Here is a 27,085-nt window from a genome sequence, read left to right as displayed (position 1 = left end):
ACACACTTATCAACATTTTAAGCAATATCAGTGATTATTTTGGTTTTGTACAATTTTAGAGTGAAAAACGGAAAGGAGTACTTTGCAAAAGTAAGGGAACCCAAGGAGATTTAGGCGCCCAGATAACTTTGACCGAGGTCTCAGACCTTAAAGGGGTTGACCAGGTTCAGAGCTGAAATCGGACATACCCAGAATTGAAATGCCCCGATGCTCATAACAGGGGGCTGTCTGGGTGAAATTCTGGGGTATGTCTGGGTTCAGCTCTGAACCCAGACAACCCCTTTAAGTAGCAATGGGTTCTTCTAAGCAGCTGCCTAACACTCTGAAAATGTAAATGGTTGAGGCCCACCAATTAGGAGGAGGCTATAAGAAGATAGCAAAGTGTTTTCAGTTTGCTTCAGTTTGAAATGTAAATAAGAAATGGCAGTTAACAGGAACAATGGAGATAAAGAGAAGGTCTGGAAGACCAAGAACAATTTCACAGACAGCTGCTCATAGGATTGCTAGAAAGGCAAATCAGAACCCCCACTTGACTGCAAACAACCTTGATGAAGATTTGGCAGACTCTGGAGTTGTGATACATTATTCTGTGACACCTGCAGAAAATGTGGCCTTAATGGAAGAGTCATCAGAAGAAAACCTCTTCTGCGTCCTCACCACAAAAGAACATCTAAACAAGTCTGATGCATTTTGGAAACAAGTCCAATGGACAGATGAGGTTAGAACTCTGGCCACAAGGAGCAGGTATATTTGGAGAGAATTTCATGAAAAGAATACCTATCCAACCATTAAGCATGTGGGTGGATCAATAATGCTTTGGGGTTTCAGCCAATGGCACAGGAACATTTCACAGCTAGAGTGAAGAATGGATTATATACAGTGCCTTGCAAAAGTATCCCCCCCCTTAACTTTTTCATGTTTCGTTACATTACAGCCTTAAGTTCAATGTTTTGTTAATCTGAATATTATGTGATGGATCAGAACACAATGGTCTAAATTGGTGAAGTGAAATGAGAAAAATATATAAGTAAAACTATTGTTCAGAAATAGAAAACAGAAAATTGGCATGTGCATATGTATTCACCCCCTTTGTTAGGAAGCCCATGAAAAGCTCTGGTGCAACTAATTACCTTCCGAAGTCACATCATTTGTGAAATGATGTCCACCTGTGTGCAATCTAAGTGTCACATGATCTGTCATTACATATACACACCTTTTTGGAAAGGCCCCAGTGGCTGCAACACCTAAGCAAGAGGCATTACTAACCAAACACTGCCACGAAGACCAAGGAACTCTCCAAACATGTAAGGGACAATGTTGTTGAGAAGTACAAGTTATGGGTAGGTTATTAAAAAATATCCAAATCTTTGATGATCCCTAGGAGCACCATCAAATCTATCATAACCAAATGGAAAGAACATGGCAGAACAACAAACCTTCCAAGAGACAGCCGCCCTCCAAAACTAACGGACCAGGCAAGGAGGGCATTAATCCGAGAGGCAGCACAGAGTCATAAGGTAACCCTGGAGGAGCTGCAGAGTTCCACAGCAAAGACTGGAGTATCTGTACATAGGACGACAATAAGCCATACGCTCCATAGAGTTGGGCTTTTTAGCAGAGTGGCCAGAAGAAAGCCATTACTTTCAGCTAAAAACAAAAAGGCTGTAGGGAGGAAGGTGCTCTGGTCTGATGAGACTAAAATTAAACTTTTCGGCCATCAAAGAAAACGCTATGTCTGGTGCAAACCCAACACATCACATCACCCAAAGAACACCATCCCCACAGTGAAACATGGTGGTGGCAGCATCATGCTTTGGGGATGTTTTTCAGCAGCCGGGACTGGGAAACTGGTCAGAGTTGAGGGAAATATGGATGGTGCTAAATACAGGGATATTCTTGAGCAAAACCTGTACCACTCTGTGCGTGATTTGAGGCTAGGATGGAGGTTCACCTTCCAGCAGGACAATGACCCCAAACACACTGCTAAAGCAACACTTGAGTGGTTTAAGGGGAAACATGTAAATGTGTTGGAATGGCCTAGTCAAAGCCCAGATCTCAATCCAATAGAAAATCTGTGGTCAGACTTAACGATTGCTGTTCACAAGAGCAAACCATCCAATTGGAAGGAGCTGAATCAGTTTTGCAAGGAGGAATGGGCAAAAATCCCAGTGGTAAGATGTGGCAAGCTCATAGAGACTTATCTATAGCGACTTGGAGCTGTGATTGCCGCAAAAGGTAGCTCTATAAAGTATTGACTTTAGGGGGGTGAATAGTTATGTTATTTTGTCCTATTTGTTGATTGCTTCACAATATAAAAAAAAAAAAAAAAACATCTTCATAGTTGTGGGCATGTTCTGTAAATTAAATTATACAAATCCTCAAACAATCCATCTTAATTCCAGGTTGTAAGGCACCAAAATAAAAATAAAAAGTCAAGAGGGGTGAATACTTTTGCAAGGCGCTGTATATATAATTTTTTTTCCCTTTAACATAAGACCAAGCCTTTTTTCCAAGAAGCGATAATTTTGGACAATTATTTAATTTTAAAAAGCATTTAAAAAATCCAACGGTGCAGTGCATTTTTAAAGTCTTGTTTGTTACTACTGACTATCATGTGTTTAACTATAACTATAAATGTGTTGCTATCACTTTGACATTACTAATGCTGTCCTGGCAAAAAGAGCTTGTAAGGGGTTGGATACACTACTAGGACACCACAGAGTGTCATATGTGACTTTTAAGGGCAATTGGGGCACTTTTGACAACTGATTTCTGCGATTTGGACACATTTCAGGAAATTCACACATTTCTATCTGCTTCACCACAAATCCTCCAACCTTCCTTGTACAAGCTGCCTACTTTTATTTTTTTAGCTAACAAACAATTGATTGCTCATGTCTGACAAAAACCATTTATTCTAATATTCGAAATTCCTTACTTGACTAGATAACTTTATGAATAATGACCAACTAACTGTATCCTCTTTGATACCCAGCCAAAATAACTCAAGATCTGGGGCCCACCCACAGCTGTCTATTGTCAGCTTCTCGCTTGGGTAGCTGCATTACTGCATTAACACACCTTTGCTTCCCTTTCTCTCCTCCCCCTTCTTGTTGTCTTTTCCCTCTCTCTCTTCTTTTATTTCTTCATCTTCATGAATGTACTTATTACCACTGGGCTTACACAAGACTGCTTAATCCTATGTTTGATATGATGATACTATTGGTTAAGCATTACTTTGCCTGTTTTTATAAAAAGTTTAATAAAATGTTTGAACATGAAAATAGTCTTATCAGTTAGTTGATCACTGCTGGTCCATCTTCTGGAATCTCTGGAGAACAGATATAATTGCTAAGAGTAGTTCTGGTTTAGCCCTGACTCTCTTGTGCTGGTTATAGATGTTCACAGGACCCACTTAGTATTTTTAATTATTTAGTGCGCAGTTACAGTAAATAACTCCTCTGTTGTCAGGAAACCAAAGCTAGAACTTAATCTTTTGATTCTGGTTGTCATAACATAATTTATTTATACACTGAACAGTGTTCTCGACTAATTTGTCAATGCAGTGGGTGCCGTTTCAATTGATACTCTATTATGATACAGTTCAGCAACCAACAGAGTTCTGTGACTTGCCAAAATATAGATCCCTTTTGAGCTTTTTGTTTTTTCACATCTTAGAAAACTCAATAAGTCTCAGGTAGTAAACTAAATAGGCTGGAGTAGACAGATCATCGGTATGCGACATTATGCGAAAAAAAACTGTGTATAGTCCTGAAACATTGATTACCTATTAATGCATCTCAATCTCACCTTGCTAAATCTTGCTGTAAAAACTTTTTAAAAGATTTTTTTTTAATCTATTGCTCCCTTATCAGCTTCACAGAGTAGAGAAGAAAAGACACTTTCATTCTGACAGGCATTGTATTGTGAGCTTTTAAATCAATTCTTGGAAATGTAATGGAATACCTGTATCCTGCGCTCTAGTCATTGTCATGATTTGGAATTTATCCAGTTCAGAAATCTAAAATGTGTCTCTTGCTATAACGTTACATTTAAGCGAATTTTTTTTTGTGCAAATTAGAATTTCTGAGGAGATTGTAAATCCTATTGGATATTAGCAAAGTAGACTTTTGCATATTTAAGGGATTGTAATATTAAGGGACCAGAAAGTGGAAACCAGAGGGGAATGGGAGAAGTTGGAGATCGGTAAGGTATCACGTTTTTATGCCATTAGCGCTCTCTTGTAAATAAAATTTGAAAATTCCACAAACATAATTATATACTTTTACTTGTCGGTTCTAGGAAAATGAAATTTCATTTAAGAATAGGCACTTGCTGTGACATTGTATAATTTCATAAACTTTGAAAGCAATACTTTGAGCAAGATGTTCTATTTCCATGCTTTAATTCAGTATCTGACAATTTTATTTTTAATATTTTTATATAGTTAATTTGTGTTCATATTTGTCATACTGTTAGACCACAGGGAGAATCCACTGGTGAAGTTAGTGACTCAGGAGCTTCCATGGTACGACATGGCTTAAATGCAGACAAAACATTCATGCAAGTGCATTACTTAAAGGTTAGTAGTTAAACATATGATAAATTGTACTTATATACTATATAGCCAGAAGTAAGCGGCTTACCATCACACTCACATTTATAACAGTTTCCACTCTTCTGGGAATGCTTTCCACTAGATTAGTGTCTCTGGGAATTTGTGCTTGTTCATCCTAAAGAGTATGTGTGATGTCAGGCAGTAATGTTGGATGAGAATATCTGGCTTGCAGTTGATATTTCAATTAATCCCAAAGGTGTTTGATGAGGTTATGATCAGGGCTTTGTGTAGGCCATCAAAACTCATCAAATTATGTTGTTTATGGACCTCAATTTCTGCACATGTGCCCTTCCTTAAAATGTTGCAAAAAATTGGAAGCATGCAATTACCTAAAATGTCTGTGTATGCTGCAGTATTAACATTAAAGAGGACCTTTCACCGATCCTGACATTGTGAACTAAGTATCATGACATATACAGCGGCGCCCAGGGATCTCACTGCACTTACTATTATCCCTGGGCGCCGCTCCGTTCTCCCGTTATGTCCTCCGGTATGTTCGGGGACTTGGTTATAGTAGGCGGAGACTTAGGGGACTTGGTTATAGTAGGTGGAGTCTGCCCTTGTTCTGCTGGGCGTCTCCTTCTCCTAGGCTGTAGCGCTGGCCAATCGCAGCGCAGAGCTCACAGCCTGGGGGGTTTTTTATCCCAGGCTGTGAGCTCTGCGATGAGATTGGCCAGCGCTACAGCCTAGGAGAAGGAGACGCCCAGCAGAACAAGAGCAGACTCCGCCTACTATAACCAAGTCCCCGAACATACCGGAGGACATAACGGGAGAACGGAGCGGCGTCCAGGGATAATAGTAAGTGCAGTAAGATCCCTGGGCGCCGCTGTATATGTCATTAAACTTAGTTCACAATGTCAGGATCGGTGAAAGGTCCTCTTTAACTTTCACTTGAAATAAAAAGCTTAGCCCAAACTCAGTCCCAGGCCTTTATCCATCCTCCAACAAATTTTAGAGGGCAAAATGCATTCTGGTAGGTATAAATTCTTTGTGCATCCACCCAACCCACATTCGTCCTTCCATTTATTGAAACATGTTTCATCAAGTTTTGGTTACTATGTCAAATGAGAGCAATCCTAACATAGACCCCAAGGTCTGCTATTGGTATACGCCACAGGCTTGGCCTAAGACATTGCCTTTACTGTTACACTGACAGGCAATGACGTATTGAAATACTACGTATTACTAAGCATTATGTATGTGATAATATGATCACAGTTTCAAGTTCCCCATTTGGACTTAAGCAAAAAAAAAAAAGGGAAATAAAGTTTGATAACTTTTAAAACAAAAAAATTACCTCCAAAACAAATAAATGACCCCCCTTTTAATAAAAAATATTTCATTATTTAAAACCGTAAACCATGAAAATGCATATTTGGTTCCACTACAATTGTAACAACTAGAGATGAGCGAATTTCAAAAAAATTCGATTCGGGCCGGTTCGCAGAATTTTCTGAAAAAATTTGGTTCGATTTGAATTCATTCGTGGAGAATCGCGTTAAAAAACAGCCAAGCCAAAAGGCAAAATAGTGGCCCAATCATGAAGTGGGGAGGGTCGGAACAGCATGAGAAGTCCACAGAGTGGCCCTATGACATAGTGGTGAGGTGGAAGCAGCATGAGGAGACCACAGAGTGGCCCAAAAACAGAATCTGGAGGTGGCAGAAGCCTCAGAAGGCCACAGGGTGGCAAGGTGACATAGTGTGGAGGTGGTAGCAGCATCAGGAGACCACAGAGTGGCAAGGTGACATAGTGTGGAGGTTGCAGCAGCATCAGAAGACCACAGAGTGGCAAGGTGACATAGTGTGGCCCTCCGGTCAGATCTGCGTGAGGATGGACGATGGCGTAGATAGGCAGCGGCCAACTGACTACATAGAATGCCTCTATAGTAGTTCAGTTTGTCCTCCCTCTCAGTGGGTGTAAAAAAGGCCCCCATTCTGGACAGGTAGCGAGTGTCCAACAAAGTGGAGAGCCAGAAGTCATTCCTCTGCCGAATAGTGACAATTCGGCTGTCACTACGCAAGCAAGTGAGCATGCATCGGGCCATTTGTGCAAGTGACTTGGAGGGACTCCATCTCCACTGCATACTGCCACGGTGTGTCGGTCCTCTGCCTCGTCTTCCTCATCGCCCTGTAGCTCCTCTGGCTGCTCCTGCTCTTCCTCTCCTGTCACCTGAGTAGAAAAACCACCCATTTCGCTACACATTGCTTGTGCTCCAATGTCCTCCTCCTCATCCAGTTCAGCCCCCACAGGGCTCATGTGCCCGTGAGATCTAGGCGCCATGTCTCCAGTCCCCTGACCAGCCAGATTTACCAGTATCTGTTCCAGGACATTAAGTAGTGGAATGATGTTGTTTATCCCGTAGTGCTGGCGACTGACAAATAACGTGGTCTCCTCAAAGGGCCTGAGCAAACTGCAGGTGTCATGCATGAGCTGCCACTGGCTGACATCGTAGTTACACAGGGGAGTACTTCTGTCCGCTTGGATCATCAAGAAATTGTTTATGGCCTTTCTCTGTTCATATAGTCGGTCCAACATATGGAGGATGGAATTTAAACGGAGGGAAACGTCGCATATCAGCCTATGTTGGGGGATGCCGTTCTGCCGCGGCAGCTCATGGAGGGTGTGTTTGCGGTGTACGAGTGGCGGAAGTGCATGAAAAGTTTCCTGGCCATTATTAGGATGTCTTGCAGATGGGTGGAAGACTTCAGGAACCTCTTGACAACCAAATTGAACACGTGTGCCATGTAGAGCGCATGGCCCAGCCCTCCTTGACGAAGCACCGACACCAGGTTCTTCCCGTTATCGGTCACCATGGTTCCAATTTTGAGTTGTCGCTGAGAAATCCAGGATTCATATTCGAAGGACACAAAGCAGTTCCACCCCTGTGTGACTCAGTTCGCCCAGGCGTGATATCGCCGTGCCCTGCACATATGGTATGCTTTTGGGGCACTGAATTGTCCCTGCAGTGGAGGCTGAGGACACTGTGGAGTATGAGGAGGCAGAGGTGGACATTGTCACAGGACCAACGGTGTGAGAACGTGGAGGCAGAAGCGGCGTCACCTGGGCAAGTTGCTGGTGTGGCTGTGCAGGAACCACAGTGGGCCATAAAGGACATGTATTCTCCCTGACCGTAGTTACAGCTCCACACGTTGGCGCTGCCGTGCACTTTGGCAGACACCAACAGGCTCAAGGACTGGCCCATCTTCTGTTCTACATACAGATGTATCAGGGGTAACACACACACTCTTAGCTCAAATTTCTTAACTCATCACGTTATCTTGAAACAATAGCCATTGAAAAGCAATTGCTTAACGCATTTAGTTGCATTTAGTTTAGATAACATGTCTCATAAAGCATGTGTGTTAACCCTGCTACATCCGTACGTGTGCAGGGCTGGTACTGCCTTTTTGACAAAGAAATGACGGCTTAGGACTCTCCACCTCGGCTTGGCACAAGCCATGAGTTCTCTGAAAGGTGCCACCACTTGGAAAGGGAGGGACTGCAGCACCAGCAACATGGCCAGGAGCACATTTAGCTTCTGCGCCATTGGATGAGTGCACACATACTGTTGTCTCTTGGCAATCACTTCGGTGATCGATTGCTGATGGAATCACTGACGAGGAGTAGGAAGAGGAGCAGGAGCATCAGGACCAGCAGATGATGGTAAGGACAGACAGCTCCCTTCGGCTGAGGTGGTGGAGCCTCGACTGCCTGAAATCGGGTGCGTGCCACTGGGTGATGCAGCGGTTGCTGCGGCAGGCTGGACCACCACATCGGAGCCACGGTTCCCCCAGGCCACTTTATAGTGACGCTGCATATGTTGACGCAGGGTCGTGGTGCCAACATTTGCACCCTGGCCACGCTTCACCTTCTGCCCACAGATTCTAGAAATGGCCATGTTCACCTCCTCCGGCGACTTAAAGGGATTCTGTCATCAGAAATGAGCCTTATAAGCTAAACATATGGCAATGTCCCTTGTAAAACACAGAGTCCTAAAGTGAGTTTATAAAATGCCCCTGTGGCTCTATATTCATAAAAAAGCAGTTTATATCACCTGTCAATCACTTCAAAATGTGTCCAAGGGGACGTCTCATGGTGAAAGGTGCCAGGCTGCAGCCATGTCGTTTAGGTGCCCAGCGCCGCCTTCTGAGCTGAAATCGCCACCCTCCCTTTCATGTGATCCGCCTACCTCACGTCATCACTGCCTCTCTAACCACCGCTCGCTTCATCCAGATCCTGCGAGCTTTGAACCAGGCTGTAGGAGGTTGGATGGCTGGGATGGGCTGTAATAGGGCAGTCAGTGGAGGGTCGAGCGAAGTGCGCCGGCCGGCGCATGCGCACTTTGCTATACGAGGCCGCTGCCAGTAGTCCGCACGGGCGCATCAGGATATACCTAGTGCACACGCGCGGGATCTGGATGAAGCGAGCGGTGGCTTTAGAACATATAACTGCACCACAAAATGGCAAATAATATATATATTTTTTTGCCAGTAATACACGCCAAAAAGGGCTTTAGAATATATAACTGCACCGCTGAACGGCAAATAGGCCCCTTCTTTTTTCCACTTATACACTCCAAAAAGCCTTAGAACATATAACTGCACCGCTGAACAGCAAATAATATATTGTTTTGCCACTAATACACGCCAAAAAGCGCTTTAAAACATAACTGCACCGCTAAACGGCAAATTACGCCAAAAAGGCTGTAATTTTCTCACTTCACTACACAACGGCAAATACCTTTTTGTGCCGCTAATAAACACCAAAAAGGTCTTTAGAACATATAACTGCACCACTGAACAGCAAATATCTATTTTTTTGCCTCTAATACACACCAAAAAGGGCTGTAATTTTTTCTCACTTCACCACACAACGGCAAATACTTTTTTTTGGTGCCACTAATACACGCCAAAAGGGGCTTTAGAACATATAAATGCACCGCTGAACAGCAAATAATATTTTTTTTTTTGCCACTAATACACACCAAAAAGGGCTTTATAACATATAACTGCACCGCTGAACGGCAAATAGGCCCTTATTTTTTTCCACTTATACACGCAACAAAAGGCTTTAGGACATATAACTGCACTAATGAACGGCAAATAATATATATTTTTGTGCCACTAATACACGCCAAAAAGGGCTTTAGAACATATAAATGCACCGCTGAATGGCAAATAATATACAGGGTGGGCCATTTATATGGATACACCTTAATAAAATGGGAATGGTTGGTGATATTAACTTCCTGTTTGTGGCACATTAGTATATGTGAGGGGGGAAACTTTTCAAGATGGGTGGTGACCATGGCGGCCATTTTGAATCCAACTTTTGTTTTTTCAATAGGAAGAGGGTCATGTGACACATCAAACTTATTGGGAATTTCACAAGAAAAACAATGGTGTGCTTGGTTTTAACGTAACTTTATTCTTTCAGGAGTTATTTACAAGTTTCTGACCACTTATAAAATGTGTTCAATGTGCTGCCCATTGTGTTGAATTGTCAATGCAACCCTCTTCTCCCAGTATCTTCACAGCATAGACGATTGCCTTCAGATGATACGAGATGTGCAGCACCTGAAACTACGGATACTGGAAGCCTGTGCTAGCATTTCTCCTGCGGTGTTGCTATCAGTGTGTGAAGAGTGGGAGAAGAGGGTTGCATTGACAATCCAACACAATGGGCAGCACATTGAACACATTTTATAAGTGGTCAGAAACTTGTAAATAACTCATGAAAGAATAAAGTTACGTTAAAACCAAGCACACCATTGTTTTTCTTGTGAAATTCCCAATAAGTTTGATGTGTCACATGACCCTCTTCCTATTGAAAAAACAAAAGTTGGATTCAAAATGGCCAACTTCAAAATGGCCACTATGGTCACCACCCATCTTGAAAAGTTTCCCCCCTCACATATACTAATGGGCCACAAACAGGAAGTTAATATCACCAACCATTCCCATTTTATTAAGGTGTATCTATATAAATGGCCCACCCTGTATATTATTTTGCCACTTATACACGCCAAAAAGGGCTGTAATTTTCTCACTTCACCACACAACGGCTAATAAGCCCTTTTTTCCCACTAATACAAGCCAAAAAATACGTTAGAACATATAACCGCACCACACAAGGGCAAATAGGACGTAGAAAGATTTCCTTGTAATAAACCCTGTTAATGGCTGTATCATACAGCACTTGCACCCCAATAACTGTTTGCTGGGATTACAGAGCTGTATAGTGGCAATTCGGATCCCCAGTCAGTGCAGCAAGGTGTAATTGGATTGTTCCTATTACCCAGGCTGTAACCTCCCCTACTGAACTTTGTTCAACATAAATGCTGTGGAATGATTCCTTCCTCTCCTTTCACTGAACTTCTATACAGCAAAATAAAAGTTTTAAAGTCTTTTCTACCACTGTCCCTAGCGCCTGCTGACATCTCTCCCTGCACTAAGTACACTGGAAAATGGCTAAATCCAAGATGGCTGAGGCTATTTATAGGGCTGTGACATCACAGGGCTGGCTGCTAATTGGCTGCATACATGGCATTGTGGGTGATCCCTCGTTCCCAGAGTTCTTTGCTCCATGTCCTAACATGTGCAGCAGCCATTTTAGGAAAAAAATGTGATTCGTTACCATTAAGCGTGAGGAAATTCGGATTCGGTGCGAATCAAATTCTTCCTGAAATTCGGATCGAATTTCACTTCATCAACTTCGATTCGCTCATCTCTAGTAACAACCCATAGAATAAAGTTGTTGTTGTTATTGTTTATATATCATGGCACATGGCTTAAAAGAGGATTATGAATTTATTTTTTCCCCACTCCCACCCCCCAAATAAAAAATACTTCAGTAAATTTTATGTACCCCAAAATGGTAGAAATACAAACTACAGCTCATCCAGCAAAAACAAACTCTCACAATTATATTGATAGAAATATTTAAAAAAAAATGTTATGGCTCTCAGATTGCAGCAACACAAAAAAGACTATTTTTCATAAAACATGTTCTTATTCTACAAAAGTACTAAAGCATAGCAATATCCCTATACTTTTTTGGTATCATTGTAATTGTCCTAACTTGTAGAACTTTTTACCACTTGGTAAAGAGCAGAGGAAAACACCAAAAAACTGTGGCAGAATTTGTTTGCTGCATCCACAAAAATAAATAAATCAATCAAAGTTATGGCTTTTGGAAGGTGAAGATGAATACAAGAAAAGAATGCTTAATGCTTAAAGGGGTCCAGACCCTTGAATTCTATATTTTTTTACCAAAAGTTTAAAATAACAAACTGAGTAAAACTCACCTTGTCAATACCCTGCTGCTTACCACATCCCTTATTGGCCTCTTTAGCCATGTGGACCTTGATCAGAGGTCCATGAGGGCTGCACATGGAATGTGACCTTTATTTGCCTATATGTAATATTATGCACTACCGCTAAACTGTGTTCCTATGTAGCTAGTTATTGTTTTAGCACAGCAATAATAGATTAGGATATGCAGCCTATATATATATCACTGGATGTTTACTTAGGCTACTACTGATTGATTTGTGGTGCACATTATACCCTACTATCTAATGGTGCATCTGGATTACTTTCTAGAGTAAAAGCTATTGTTTGCCTTTTCACTTTTAGGGTTATTTTCTACTACGACATCTTGCAAATACAATTGGTGCAGATACTTATCTTTCATTTCTAAGAAGCTTTGTGAATAGATCTCATGGACAATTGATACTTTCTCAGGTATGTTCTAAAAATATTGTAATCTATGCTATAGAAGTATGACTTATGTCAGCTCACCCAGGGGCAATCACAGTGTATAGATGTGTAGAAATGAAGGACAAAAATAATTTCAGGGCTCTCCATACAATAGAACCAGCATCCACTATTTCAGTGTCACAAGTTACTAAAAAATTTTCAGCAATACACAATGGTGATATCATGCTTTTTTCCTTTGTATGCATAAAAAAAAGTTAATTTAACTTACAGGGGCAGAAACCTAGTTTATTTTGGGTTCTGCAGCAGGGTATATGTGGAGGCAGGGTCACATTAATACTGGGTGGCACCTCTTCTTGCTGTGATACAGGATTCAACTCTAGTATGGTAAAGGTCATACACATGCTGGATATCTTCCTGTGGTGTGTTATTCCAAGCTCTTTCAAATTGGATCAGTAACTTCAGTCAAGATGGTTGTTGACTGCTGTGCATGGGAAATCCTTCGCCCCCGTCCAGATATTCTTGACAGCGGAGAGATCTGGCATTTGAGCGGGCCATGACAGCAGTTGGAATTTCTCTTCAGTCATAAGAGGCAATAGGACTGGTTCTGTGATGTCTTGAATACACCAAAGGCTGGTCAATATTCCCTTCATGAATACCAGATGGAAACGGGCATTGTAGCTAATGGTGCCCACACATCATGTTGCCTGGTGTGCAAACTCTGATGTGACCATCAATAGCAAACAATAGTGGTCAGTAATAAAAGCAGGTTCTGTCTTGGTACTAATGATGATCACATTTGTATTTGTTCATTTTGTTTGAAGTTTATAATGCAGACCAGCTTTGAAATAATATATTTTAGTAACTGTACTGAGAAATCTTGATATGATTTTAAGTCAATCAAGTAATACACTTTTAGTGTCAACAATTATTTGGGAATAATGAGGTACCAAAAATATTAACTTACTGAGAATTTCTATTTTTATTGTAATGTAAAGCATTTGTTATGCTGCCAAGGGGTTAACTACAATGCCAAGTCCAAATGTTTCTGTTTATAGGATTTCACTTGAAAAGTAAGAGACTTTCTTCATTTTTTGCCTTGGCTCAGTAAGAAAGGCTTGGAACACGCGATTACCTGGCAGTACTGTTCATTTTCCAACATTTAAAATAGTTTGAAAAAATAAAAATCTGTGAGACTAGATGCAGGGAGCGAGCTAGTGTGCATAGCAGCTACCTCTATCTCCAGCTTTTCCCTGGCTTTGCATTTTATTGTGAAGGCAGGGCAGGGGCTTTAAGTTTAAAAAGTTGGCAGAAAGAATCCTGATATTTTAAGACACTGAGTCTCTCAAACCTCCTACACCTTGTTAAAACATCTGACTGCATAAAACCAGACTCCTTGATATACACGACAGCCTGTGATGATGTGATTCCACAGTTTAACAAAACGACTCAAATTATTGAGCCCTGGGCAGGCATAATCTTACTAAATGAATATATTTTCAGTCACTCCCAAAGACGTCTTTCTGGCGTTTGGTTGTGGTTTACCATTATCTCTGATTTATGTAATCGTTAGCAGGTAAATTTTTTATGAGTATCGAAGGCTGTACTAAAGCCAGAATAACTCATGTGATTGCTACAGGTACAAAAACTGAAATGACCTTGAGGGATTCAATTCATTATTGTTACAATTGTAGAATTTTGCAAGAAGTAACCAAGAAATTGCCATGTAGGTGACCACATATGCCCAAAGATTTGCTTTACAAATAATGACGTACCTTTCTTTATATGCTATTTAGAACACTTGCAACCAATGGATTTGGTGTTTCTTTTTACTTTTCATCATATAGCACCACTGCCATACGCAGAGTGATACTTACAGGACCAGTGGTTAGACAGGTTTAAAAGGTTTTTCCAGCTTTGTGTGCTTTTTTCAAATTCAAGCTCAGCCTGCTTTACTTATTGGAAAAAAAACATACCGTACTCACCTGCTCCCCGCTGCTGTATTCCTGCTCCCTTCTGCAGTCTTCCGGTCCCCTTCCTGTAAATTTCCAGACAGACAGATACTGCTGCGAAAATGTAAGCCTTTTTTGCCGATGCAACTTCATTAGCACAGGTGCAATGACCATTTGTCTGCTTCGGAGAACTATTCGCAAAAATGACAACATTTTTTATGGCCAGTTTCTAGTTGTAGTAGCATACGAGACATCGTCTGTCCAGAGCAGCAGGGAGCAGGTGAATAGGATTTTTTTAACAGGTACAGAGGGCTGGGCTTAAAATTTTAAAATGTGCACAAAGTTGGAAAAGCCCTTTAAGGCCTCTGCCCAAGTGAGTCGCAGCTGAATGGCAGATGACAAACTATCAGAGACTGCTGGGAACTATGGTTGAGTGAAGCGAGCTTCGGATCATAGATCCAAAGTCGATTTGGTCAAAACTTAGTTTGAATGCTCCATGGAGATCCATCCATCCATCAATTATCTCCTTTGTCCATAACTATAACTTTGCCCATCAATTTTTAAACTTAAAAACCATTTTTAAAACTTGATTCTGGTACCGAAGCCAACTTCAGATTCAAGTTTTAAGATGGTTTTCAAGTTTAAAAATCGAAGTCCCACATTATTATTTTTTTAAACTCGTTTTATTGAAAAAGAGTAACAAAGCACGTTCATGGTACAGACAAATGTATACAAGATAATCTCATACAGCATACAATATCATGCATTTAGAAGCGTGTGAAGTTTGTTATTATATCACATTCAAGGGTCTATAGAAACCACAGAACCGGGCGAGATAGTCAAATTAGAATCATACCATAATCCCCATACTTTCTGAAATTTATCAGGACAATTTCTGTTCACATATAGTACATTTTCAAAAGGAATGATCTGGTTCACTAGTCTTTTCCAAATTCCTATTGTAGGAAGTTCCTCCGCCATCCATTTGAGAGCAATCACTTTGCGGGCTAGAAACAGGGATTCGCTAAGGAGTATTTTATTGTAGTGTGTCCACCCATCATTGTCTAAAATACCCAACAGACATATCTTGGGACATAGTGGTATTGGGCCCATACCCAATGATCATAGTACTCTAAGTATATCTCGCCAATATGATCTGATATGGTTACATTCCCACATCATGTGCCAGAAGTCAGCATTATTATGAGAGCATCTAAGACAATTAGGTTGGGACATTCTCCCCATCTTATGCAGTCTGGTAGGAGTTAAATAACTACGGTGCAACATAAACAATTGGATGAGTCTGTTATTGACCAAGGGGGACACATGAGTGACAGCCTCCATCGCATCCGCCCATTCCTCTGCAGTAAGATGGGGAATGTTCCCTTTCCACTTGGCCTCGGCTATTATGGGCCGTGAGGACATCTGCAAGCCTAACAGGTAAGTATAGAGAGCTGATATTATACCCCTAGGTCTTTGTGACTTTATAACCCTAATTAAGGGGTAGGAGGAGATGGCCTTATTCCGGTCCCTAAACTGTTCCTGTAAGGCGTGTCTGATCTGCAAATATTTAACGCTGTAGACCAAATTTCTCTTGGATTTGGGAGAAGGAACATAAAATACCGTCCTGATATAAGTCTCGCAGCGCAGTAATCCCTGAAGATAACCAGATGTGAGTCCCCTCTATGGCTTGTAAGTGGGGAAGTAATGGATTATCCCACAAGGGTATATCATCTGCCCAGTCCTGATATTGACGCAATTTGGCGTCTCTCCAAACCTGTTGGGCCAACCTGTGAATCTGTAGCAATTTCCCATACAGAGATTCAGCCTTTTCCAACACTGGCCATAGATTGGATAACTCCAGATATTGCTGTAGATAATATTCCATGTTAATAAGGGATTCCCCATTTACCCATCTAGCTAGGAACCTTAACTGACCTGCAAGAAAGTACAAATGGAAGTCTGGTAATGCTGCGCCACCTTGTATCCTGGATCGCTGCAGAGTATTTAAGAATTATGTGTGGCTTTACCCCAGATAAATTGGACCATTAGGGAGTGAAGGCGGTCGAAAAAACTCTGAGGTATTGGAGTGCAAGCATGTTCTAACAAATATAACCCTTTGGATAAAAGGATCATTTTTATCAGGTTGATCCTTCCCATAATGGATATAGGCAGGGTTTTCCAAACTTTGAATTTGCTAGAGAAAATAAATTCTAAAGGGGCAATATTTTTGGTATAGGCCTCTCTTGGCTCTCTAGTAATAAAAATCCCCAGGTATTTAAAATGGTCTACTATCCTAAGATTATGATGAACATTGGGCCAGTCAGAGCTCCATAATGGCATTAGGGCCGACTTGGTCCAGTTGATATGCAGCCCGGAGAATTTTCCAAATAATTCTATAATAGTGATCGCCTGCGGCAGAGAGACATCCATCCTGCTGATGAACAATGTGAGGTCATCTGCATACAGGCCTACTCTGTCCTCTCTCCCCCCCAGCTCAACTCCTGTATATGTTTGATCTTGGCGGATACGGAGGGCCAGATGCTCAATGGCAATTGCAAACAAGAAAGGGGAGAGAGGACATCCTTGCCTCGTACCTCTCTGCAGATTAAAGTAAGCTGAGGTCGTACCATTTACTAGGATATTGGCCCTGGGACTTTTATAAATTATCTGGATCCATTGCATGAATCTAGGTCCAAAGTCAAACTTTCCAATTGCTTTCATTAGATACGGCCACTCCAGTGAGTCAAAGGCTTTGGCCGTGTCTAACAAGGCCAGAGCCCATTGCCTGTCATGTTGGGTTCCAATATTATTAGAGGTCGATCGTCCAGGTATAAACCCAGTTTGGTCACTGTGTATAATGCTAGCAATTGTCTTGTTCAACCTATTGGCGAAGATCTCTGTCAGAATCTTATAATCTAAGTTTAACAAAGATATCGGCCGATAGGAGGCACAGTCCAATGGATCCTTATCCGGTTTCAGGAGTACAACTATGGTTGCTTCATAAAGGGAGTCTGGTAGTCTGCCTATCCGCCATGCCTCCTGGAACATCACTTTAAGTTGAGGTCCAAGGATGTCTACATACTTGGAATATATCTCCAAAGGTAGGCCATCAGGGCCAGGGCCCTTCCCATTTGCCAGGTCACCTATAGCCTCCTGTATCTCTTCTATGGTTATATGCTCCTCTAACATATTGCTGTCCTCCATTGATAAAGTTGGATGCTCTATCTCATCTAGGTAGTGCTCAAGTTCTAATTCTGAGTATTCCACTCGTCATTGATATAAATCTCGAAGTCCCACATTATTCACCGAAGTCTCGTGAGATAACGAATTTCACCACGCCGGAGCCCATACATTTGAATGCTGTATGGAGATGGATCTCCATACAGCATTCAAACGAGGGTTTTGAACGAAGCTCGTTTCGTTCAACACTACTGGGGACATGGAGAGAAGATAGAAATGGTTTTAACCATATACAGTGTGTGATCACTGGGATGTCGGTCCTAGGAGGCTGCTAACTAGACCAAACACAACCCTTACAGTGACAATAGTCACTGGAACTAGGTGGATCTTTCCTGTAACTGTGGCTTCTGTGCAGCCACAGCTACAGTGGAAAGTATAGTGTAAATTTAAAAAATTTTAAAAAAAATCTACCAATGGTCTTTTTTGACCTTTGAGGGACAGACCTTAAAAATAAAAAATTTAAAAATGATATATATAAAAATGCCCCCAAAAGACCAACCCCACCAATGCTTGACCTGACGCAATTACCTCAAAATATTATTATGACTACCAGCTAATATCCAGAGTAACCACTGTGTGTAGCACAGACAGTAGCTACATGGGCTGGGAGAAACTCAATTTTGGTCCTGGTAGGTTGCCACTGGTGTCTGGAGACATGAGTACATCTCATAGCTTCTGGTGGCGTAGGATCCATAGAGTGAACATGGTGATTAAGGTTGTCCCCCAGATGTTCAATTGGGTTCATGTCTGGGGAATTAGGGGGCCAAGGTATTACTTGTAAGTCTTGGCCATGCTCTTCCAACCAATGTCAGACATTTCTAGATGTGTGACATGTCACATTTTCTTGCTGGAAGATCCCATCCAACCCAGGGAAGACAACCAGCATGTACAGATGTATGTGATCTGCAAGGATGGATTCAAGGATCGGTTGAGAATGCCTTCCAAATGGATAAGTGGACCCAGAGAATGCCACGAAAATATTTTCCAAATCATAACACTGCCACCACCAGCTTGTGTTATTCCAGCAATGATTTCAGGGTGTTTGTTCTCACTGACATCTCAACATCCACCCATTCAATGAAGTAGAAAATGTCATTCATTGGCAAAGGCAACCCTTTGCAAATCAGCGGAGGTACTTTGATACTGCTGCGAAAATGTAAGCCTTTTTTGCCGATGCAACTTCATTAGCAGAGGTGACCATTTGTCTGCTTCGGAGAGCTATACGCTTGCTGAACCATTGTTTTGGACATGCATCTGGTTGCCCTCTCGTTCATTTTAATGGTAAGCTGCTCCTTTAGAGCCCAGGTTCACCTCTCACATCAAAGGCACGAAGTGCTCTGTAGTTTCCATATCGCTCATTCGCAATAGTGCCATTTGTCCACTCATGATACACTTTCTCCACAGTTCACAAACCGCACAGTTTTCAGAAATACTGCCACCCTTGGCCTGAAAGCTAATAATCGTCCCTTTTTTTAAACTCTGCTAAATCACCACTTTTACCCATGACATCAACAAGAGATATGAGTGCAGGCAACCTATTACACGCCTAATATACCCACCAAGCCAGCTCACAACACATGACTTCCTTCATGAGCTATTCGCTGCCGTCGAAAGTAGGAAGTGGTCATATTAATGTAACTTCACCGTGTATATCAAAACCGTAAATGATGATGAACACAAATGAAAGAATTATTTTAGGTGAACACTATATGATTACCAGAATGTTTTTTTAAAATATCTATTTTTGCAAACTTTGAACCTAAATATTCTAAAAAAAAAAAGGGAAAATAATTGGGGCAATTTATCAAACTGGTGTAAAAAGCCCATAGCAACCAATCAGATTCCACCTTTCATTTTCCAAAGGAGCTGTCAAAAATGAAAGGTGGAATCTGATTGGTTGCTATGGGCAACTAAACTAGTACTACTTTACACCAGTTTGATAATGACCCCATATGTTTATAATTAATTTATAAAAAATATAATAAAATTATAACTTGTAAAATTAACCCGCATTAATCACAGAAAAAAACACTGCAAATTTTTTCCAAAATGAAAAAAGCCAAATAAATGGCTGAAATGTGCCTGGTCTCAAAGACCCAAAATATACTGGGCTATAAACTAGTTAACGTCAGAGCAGTTTGAATTGTGGGAAGAAACCCACGCCAATATAGGGGAAAACATGACGAATTTATGCAGATGTTACCCTAGTTAGGATTCAAATTCTGACCACAGGAAATCAAAGCAGCAGATCTAACCACTGCTAACCACAGACCTCTTATGTAGACATCAGACACAAGAGGATGTTTGGATGGGAGGATTTGGATTGGAGAGAGGGTCAGTTATAATATTTTATTGAAAGATTTCAATTTGCATACCATTTTTAAATATACTTGTCCTGAAATACTTTTATACCTTCCTAAATAATTAAAAGCTAAGATCATTTCTAGGCTTTTCTAGTCATATTGTATAGTATTTGTATTTTGGTTGAGAAGGCGCACTAGAAGGGAGTGGTTATATATTTCACTGCAGTTGTGCAGACGGAACATAGAATTTGTGAATACACATTTTGTTTTAAGTGGTGGTTTGGTTTTTCTCTAGATGCGAACTGCAGGTGCAAAGGAAATGACTTCAGATGTAATGCATTAATCAATTGCATTTATTTTTTTCATTTAAATTGTATGGCATGTTTCTAATTTTAGGTCCTGCTTGCTTGGTATAAATTCTACTCTGGGGCCACAAGCAGGAGGCTTCAAAAACACACATGCTCCATTCTCTGCCCTTTCAATAGTTTCTTTGTTGCTTCTTTTTCAGGTTTATAATAAGCAGAATTAAACTGATTATATGTGAAGTACAAATAAGTGTCAATGGTTTATTTCAGTAGTGAACGCAGTTTATGTTTTTGTAGAGTTTGTGGAAAATAATGGAACCCATGGGAGGATTTAACTTGGTTATAGGTTTCTATGAGATTTGAGTTGTACTATTCATAAATCTCACCTTTTCATGTTTTTGTAATGAAAAAAATAACAATAATTGCCACCTAAAGAAAACAAATGGAGAAGCACTTTGTCTAATGCTACTTTTTTTTTTCAGACTGTCATCTGGAAGTTTGATTTCTAGTGAACTTCTAAATTTACAGCATTCAAATGCATATACATTAAATAAGTGTGTTGATTAAAAAAAAATAAGGTTGATTTTATGCACAGAGTTTAGCAGCTTTGTCCATGATTTTTATATTTTTTCGTAATTCGCTAAAAGCCATGAACATTGTCACAACCTGACGGCATTTTTTTATGTGCCTTTAAAATTGCCTCAGAAATGTGTGAAAATGGCCAAAAGCCCAGTACAGTCAACCTCTCGTGAAGGAAATGTATTACTTTTGCTTGTGTTTTTTTTTTTATGAAATGTACTACAAACTCTGCATTTTTTGTGTCTTTCTTTACATGTGATGTGGTTTTTGGGTCCAGGGCAGTTTTATATTTTTTTTTTCAAATCATAGTATGCTCCTGGTATGGCATTTTTTCAGACGTTTTCCCTGTAGATTTCTCTATAGGAAAACAAAGTGTTTAAGAAACTCGTTAGAAATGTTTGATATAAAATGCCACCAAAATGACACAAAATAACTTGTGTGGAGGAAGCCTAAGGTCTTATTCACACCCGGTTTTACAGACACAAAAACTCTTCGTTTGCATCTATGTTTTGCATTTAAGACATGGGTCATCCTTTTTTATGCATCCACACACAGCAGCATCCTTTTTTCCCACAGACTTTGTATCAATTTTTCATGCAATGGATTAGTGAAAAGCTGACCACATATGGATAGCATCCGTGTGATGTCCATGGAATCTGTGTGATGTCCAGTTTCATGGACCCATTGAATGGAATGAGCTCATTCTGTCCGTGATACAGACCGTAGTAGTGTTCTCCAGGTACCTGCTGAAGCCGGATTCCTCCATCAGACTGTTCCACAGTAAAACATTATTCATGACTCCAGAGAACAGGTTTTTACTGCGCCAATGCTTGGCAATGTCCATGCTGACCTTAAAATTGTGTGCAGCTACAGTACTTGTCCATAGAAACCCATTTCATGAAGTACCCAATGCACATGTAATGGGTTGTTGTTACTTCCAGAGCCAGCTTGGAACTTTATAGGGAGTGATGCAACAGTCACTAGACGATTTTACGAGCCATGTGCATTGAGCAGCCACATAGCGAGTTTGCTTAGGTTACCACTTCTTTGCTCAGCTGCTGTTACTTCTAGATGCTTCCACTTTACAATAATACCACTGGACTAGGGCAGATAAGTAATTTCACAAACTGAAATTAGTAACCCTATTGATTATTTTTTCTTGTAAAGTCTACCTGTAAACATGACCCCTTCCTGCACCAAGAACGTACCTCATGGCGAGAGCTAGCTTCTCACATCTTGATGTTACATTGCAGCGATGCTCAGAATAAAAAAAATAGAAATAAAAAATGCAATAAAAAATAAGACATACACACCATTTTAAACACATAAATACATTTAGCTTTTCATTATACGTGAACTCTTACATGTAGTAAAACTCCAACCCAACCCTGAATATTATTTTTTGTCAATTGTCTCTTCTGATTTCTAAAAGCAGGTGTTTCTTCATGTTATATGTAAGCTACAAGCAAATCAAGCAGAAAGTCTATCAGATCTACAGAAAAATAAGTGATGTATTGAAACATACTTGCATACAAGGCAGAAACAAATAAAGACCTTTTCAGGGTTTTCTGAGATTTTAATACTGATGACCTATACTCTGGACATCTGACACCGGCGACCCCACCGATCAGCTGTTTGAGAAGGCACTCCTGTGTGAATTGTATAGCGGTTGTGCTTTGTATTGCGCTCAACCCCACTCCCTTGAAGGGGTTGAGCTGTGCCTTGGCCGAATGACCAATGAACGTGTCATCACTGGCTTAGGGAAAGGTGCAAGAAGACTTCAAGCACCGCTGCCTTCTCAAACAGCTGATCGTTGGGGGTCCCAGGTGTCGAATCCCCACCGATCAGATACTGATGGTTATCAGTATTAAAATCTCAGAAAATCCCTTTAAGGGTAAACTATCTATTGAAAAAAAAATGACCTAAGCCATATACCCTAAATTTATTTCCCTGAATAACTTTTTAAAACTTAACACTTATATTTATATTTAAAAAAAACAACAAAGGAAGACCCCCAAAACTGAAAGTGGTTAAAATTCCCATAGTAAACACCAGCGCTAGTGTATATTTTTAATTCCCTTGAACTTGGTGTGTGAGAGCATCTGCAGTCCGCTCTGCTTGGAAATACTATGTAATAAGGTAGCAATTGCTATTAAAGGGATTGTAGTAGATTTGTATCACAATGCGTGGCTCAGTGCAGCTGGCTCACAGGGGTATCAGTCAGCCTATATGCAGGTTTATTAGCAACTGTGTGCACAGTCAGAGTAATATGCCTCCTTGGAAGTATGCCTATTGTACACCCATGAGCCAACTGTTATTAATATTGTCCTGCCTTGGCTGTATGTGAAGCGTCTGATGCATGTTCGGCAGCCAGATTACTGAGTCACTGCCTTGACAGTCTATGTGGGATGCCTATAAAGCACCCACCTATCCAAGTTATCTAGTGTTGAGAGTGTGGCTATGTTTAAAAATACTGGCCACGCTCTCATGACCTGTTTCACCTCTCTAGAGTCATCAGGGGGTATTAGAGCAAGCAGTAGACGCGCACCAAAAGTTACACCTTTCAGAGACCGCAAAGTTGCCTGATAAGCATACTACCAAGGAGGCATATTAGTCTGACTGTTCACACAGCTGTTAATGATCCTGTATATAGGCGCAGTTTGTGGTCTTCCTTTGTTTTTTCAAATATTAAATTAAATGTTACATTTTAAAAAGTTATTTAGGGAAATAAATTTAGGGTACATGGCTTAGGTATTTTTTTTTTATATTTGCATGCAATAAATAAATAATTGTAAAATACCCTTTAACCTGCCAGCAAGGGCTTACAATCCACAAGGGATGGGGGAAGAATACAGTAGGTGAGTAAGTTTGTCTGAAGAGGTGGGTTTTCAGGTTTCTTTTGAAGGTAGTTGAAAGTCTGATATGTTGGGGTAGAGAGTTTGGGGGATGCACAAGAGAAATCTTGAAGGAGATTGTGAGAGGAGCAGATTAGAGTAGAGTAGAGATGGAGATTGTTTGTAGGAAGGTACCAGGAGATCAGGTCACAGATGTTTGGAGGGGACAGGTTGTGGACGGCCTTTTATTTTATTGTGTTTTGTACTGGATTCTTAGAGCAATAGGGAGCCAGTGAAGGGATTGGTAGCGAGAAGAGACAGGGTAACAGGGAGAGCAGTGGATTAGTCAGGCAGCAGAGTTGAGAATAGAATGGAGGGATGTGAGAGTGCTAGATAGAATGTCACAAAGGAGGATGTTACTGTAGTCTAGGCAGGAAATGATGAGGACAAGTACAAGCATTTTTGCAAACTCCTGGTTTAGGCTGTGAGGCTTCAAGAGATATTTTTGAGTTGAAGGCAGCAGGAGGTGGAAAGAGCTTGGATGTTCAGTTTGAAGAACAGAGTAAAATCATATGTGACCCCCAAGGCTCTGGACCTGGTTGACAGAGAAGAGTGTGCAGCCATTGTCTATGATAGATCAGTCTGTTGGGGGCTGAGTGAGATGGGGGAAAGATGATAAATTCAGTTTTTCCATGTTAAGTTTTAGAAAGCGAAAGAAGAATGAGGTTATAGCAGATAGGCATTAAAGGGATTAGAAGCGACCTTGACGACCGGTAGATGGGCCCGAAATATTTTTGATCAATTATATTCGCAAAAAGCTTCTAGCTGCATTTGCAGTAAGTATGACCCCCAAGCATTTATTCTTTTAGTGTTTGCTTATATCTTTGCGCAATTGACTAGCAGAGTGCTGTTACCTGTAGTTCTACGTATCCAGGCATTAAAGGGAGTCTGTCACCAGATTTTGACCTTTAGACCGCTTACATAGCGCTCTAGCATAGCAGTCTGATTCTAATGGTATCTTTGATGTTTTCTTGTGAATTTCCCCAAGGCAAAAACAGACATATGTAAATTAGGGCTCGCAAGTGCCCAGGGGCGGCGCTCACCTTGTTGGTGCCCAGGCTGTTCTGCCTCTTTTCGTCATATCCCCACCCCAGCCTCTTCCTCTGCCCGCCCCGCTCTTCCTTTGCGTCCTCCTTCTCTGCAGCGAGCTCCCGCGTCTGCACTTTCCATTTCTTGTCCAGGGCATGCGCACTGCGCTGCCCATTGTGGGCACGGCATCGCTGTAGCTACTGCACATGCGCCGGCCAACGGCGAGAAACAGCGGCGAGGAGGCGGACCAGAGACACCCACAATGGGCATCACAGTGCGCATGCCCCGGCCAAGCAATGGATAGCGCAGGCGCCAGATCTAGCTGCAGAGAGGGAAGACGCAAAGGAAGAGCTGGGCGGGCAGAGGAAGAGGGTGGGGCGGGGATATAACGAAAAGGCAGAACAGCCTGGGCTCCAACGAGGTGAGCGCCACCCTGGGCACTTGCGAGCCCTAATTTACATATGAATAAAAGTCCGTTTTTGCCTTGGGGGAACTTCACAAGAAAACATTAAAGGTACCATTAGAATCATAGACTGCTATGCTAGAGCGCTATGTAAGCGGTCTATAAGGTCAAAATCTGGTGACAGACTCCCTTTAAAGGATTCTGGATAGTAACAAGGTGATATTTGAACCAACCCAAAAGCCCCCATAAATAATACCAAAATATTCTCTTGTAATATATAATATAATATAATAAATCTTTATTAATACAAAAAATTAATGGACAAGGTGAAAACAAAAGAAAAGGGGAGGAGATATCTGGATCTCCTCACTCCTGATGCCCCTGATAGAGGGAATCGCACAGGTACTTAGCTGAATGTGATAATGATGTAAATATCCCTGGGTAAAACATGTATGAATAAGCCCCACAATGCACAGTGTGAATACATAAAACTAACACTGTGCAAAAAGATAATAGTTGATGGTGCATTACTTTTGCCTCGGGTACTTCGCTCATCATGGGTAATTAACAATGTTTCTCACAGTTATATTGTGTTATTTACATGCAATGGTTGTGTGGTTTGTGGGTTTACCATTGGGCCATAATATATGATCTGGTGACTGGATACTTTTCTGACAGACCACTGGTTGCCCCAAACCACCTGCATGCAGTTTATCTTCACTGTATGTTCATTGACATATTTACTGTGGGCATTTTGTTGTTGTATGTTGCACCAGTGTCTATTGCAGCTCGTAGCTGTGGTCACTTGCAGCCCCTTTTTATACACACTTTGATATGCGGACCCTTTGACCTACTTTGTGTCATTTTTTGACTGGACACGGTTCCGACCTGACATTGGTCCCCATTCATCGTGTGTATATTTCAGTTGCACCATCAATTATTATCTTTTTGCACAGTGTTAGTTTTATGTATTCACACTGTGCATTGTGGGGCTTATTCATACATGTTTTACCCAGGGATATTTACATCATTATCACATTCAGCTAAGTACCTGTGCGATTCCCTCTATCAGGGGCATCAGGAGTGAGGAGATCCAGATATCTCCTCCCCCTTTTCTTTTGTTTTCACCTTGTCCATTAATTTTTTGTATTAATAAAGATTTATTATATTATATATTACAAGAGAAAATTTTGGTATTATTTATGGGGGCTATTGGGTTGGTTCGGGTAGGCTTTGCATACTGTATGTCTAGGCCCCTCTGTTATTTATATTGTTATATCTGAGGTACATGTCGGTTCTAGTAACAAGGTGATATTTGAACAAGATAATTTCTGTGAGGTATGAGATAATCCAGGAGAGAGGGAAGCCATGAAGCCAAGAGAAGAGAGAGTTTGTAACAGAAGGGAGTGGTCAACGTTGTCAAGTCAAAGAGGAGAGGGAAGGGTATTATAGGATCCTAAATACCGGTAATCTGGCATTTCTAAGGTTCCTTTAATGCCAGATTTAAATTATTATAGGCTTCTACTTATTGTAACCTTATTGTAAATTTATTATGCCTTTTCTGCTCTACTTTGACCTGTACCTCCCTATTACAGTAACCAGAAGCTGATGCATAGCATTGGGTGTGATGTTTGTACTTGTCAATCATAAATTTTATAGAGCTTCCAATAGAACAAGTTTTATAACCTTAACGTTAAATGATGCAATAAATGAGAAAGTTGGAATGAAATCTCTTTGTTGACTTAAGTAAATGCCATGCCTGTTGGCGGAACAGACCTATAAAATCACATATCCTATCTTTTCTGTCTTGTTTACTCAATGTGCGTTTTACAGTATATATAAAATTCCCTGCAAAAGGCACCCTGTTGACCAAACATTTAGAAGGAAGTGTATAAAGATGACCACATATATTACTCTAAAGTTGTTAAAAATTAATTATTTCAGCCAAAATGATTGTTTGCCAGGTGAAATTTAACAGTTAACGATCATTTTAGCCAAACAAAGACAGATAATAATTGAGTGAAAAGAAGTCAGCCGTGT

General features: G+C 40.9%; 1 protein-coding gene across 2 annotated transcripts in view; it reads left to right on the top strand.

Moving 5' to 3' along the window:
• LOC120989100 (aminopeptidase O (putative)) overlaps window positions 1–27,085 on the top strand; it is a 559,812-nt gene that overhangs the window by 306,658 nt on the left and 226,069 nt on the right. For both annotated transcript variants that reach the window (XM_040416998.1, XM_040416997.1), the window contains exons 9-10: window positions 4,480–4,582; window positions 12,257–12,364. In XM_040416998.1, coding sequence (XP_040272932.1) covers window positions 4,480–4,582; window positions 12,257–12,364 — 211 coding nt within the window. The remainder of the gene's footprint in view (window positions 1–4,479; window positions 4,583–12,256; window positions 12,365–27,085) is intronic.

Source organism: Bufo bufo, chromosome 2 (genome assembly GCF_905171765.1).
Source record: "Bufo bufo chromosome 2, aBufBuf1.1, whole genome shotgun sequence".
Classification (NCBI taxonomy): Eukaryota; Metazoa; Chordata; class Amphibia; order Anura; family Bufonidae; genus Bufo; species Bufo bufo.
This window is presented reverse-complemented; position numbering and strand designations above follow the sequence as displayed.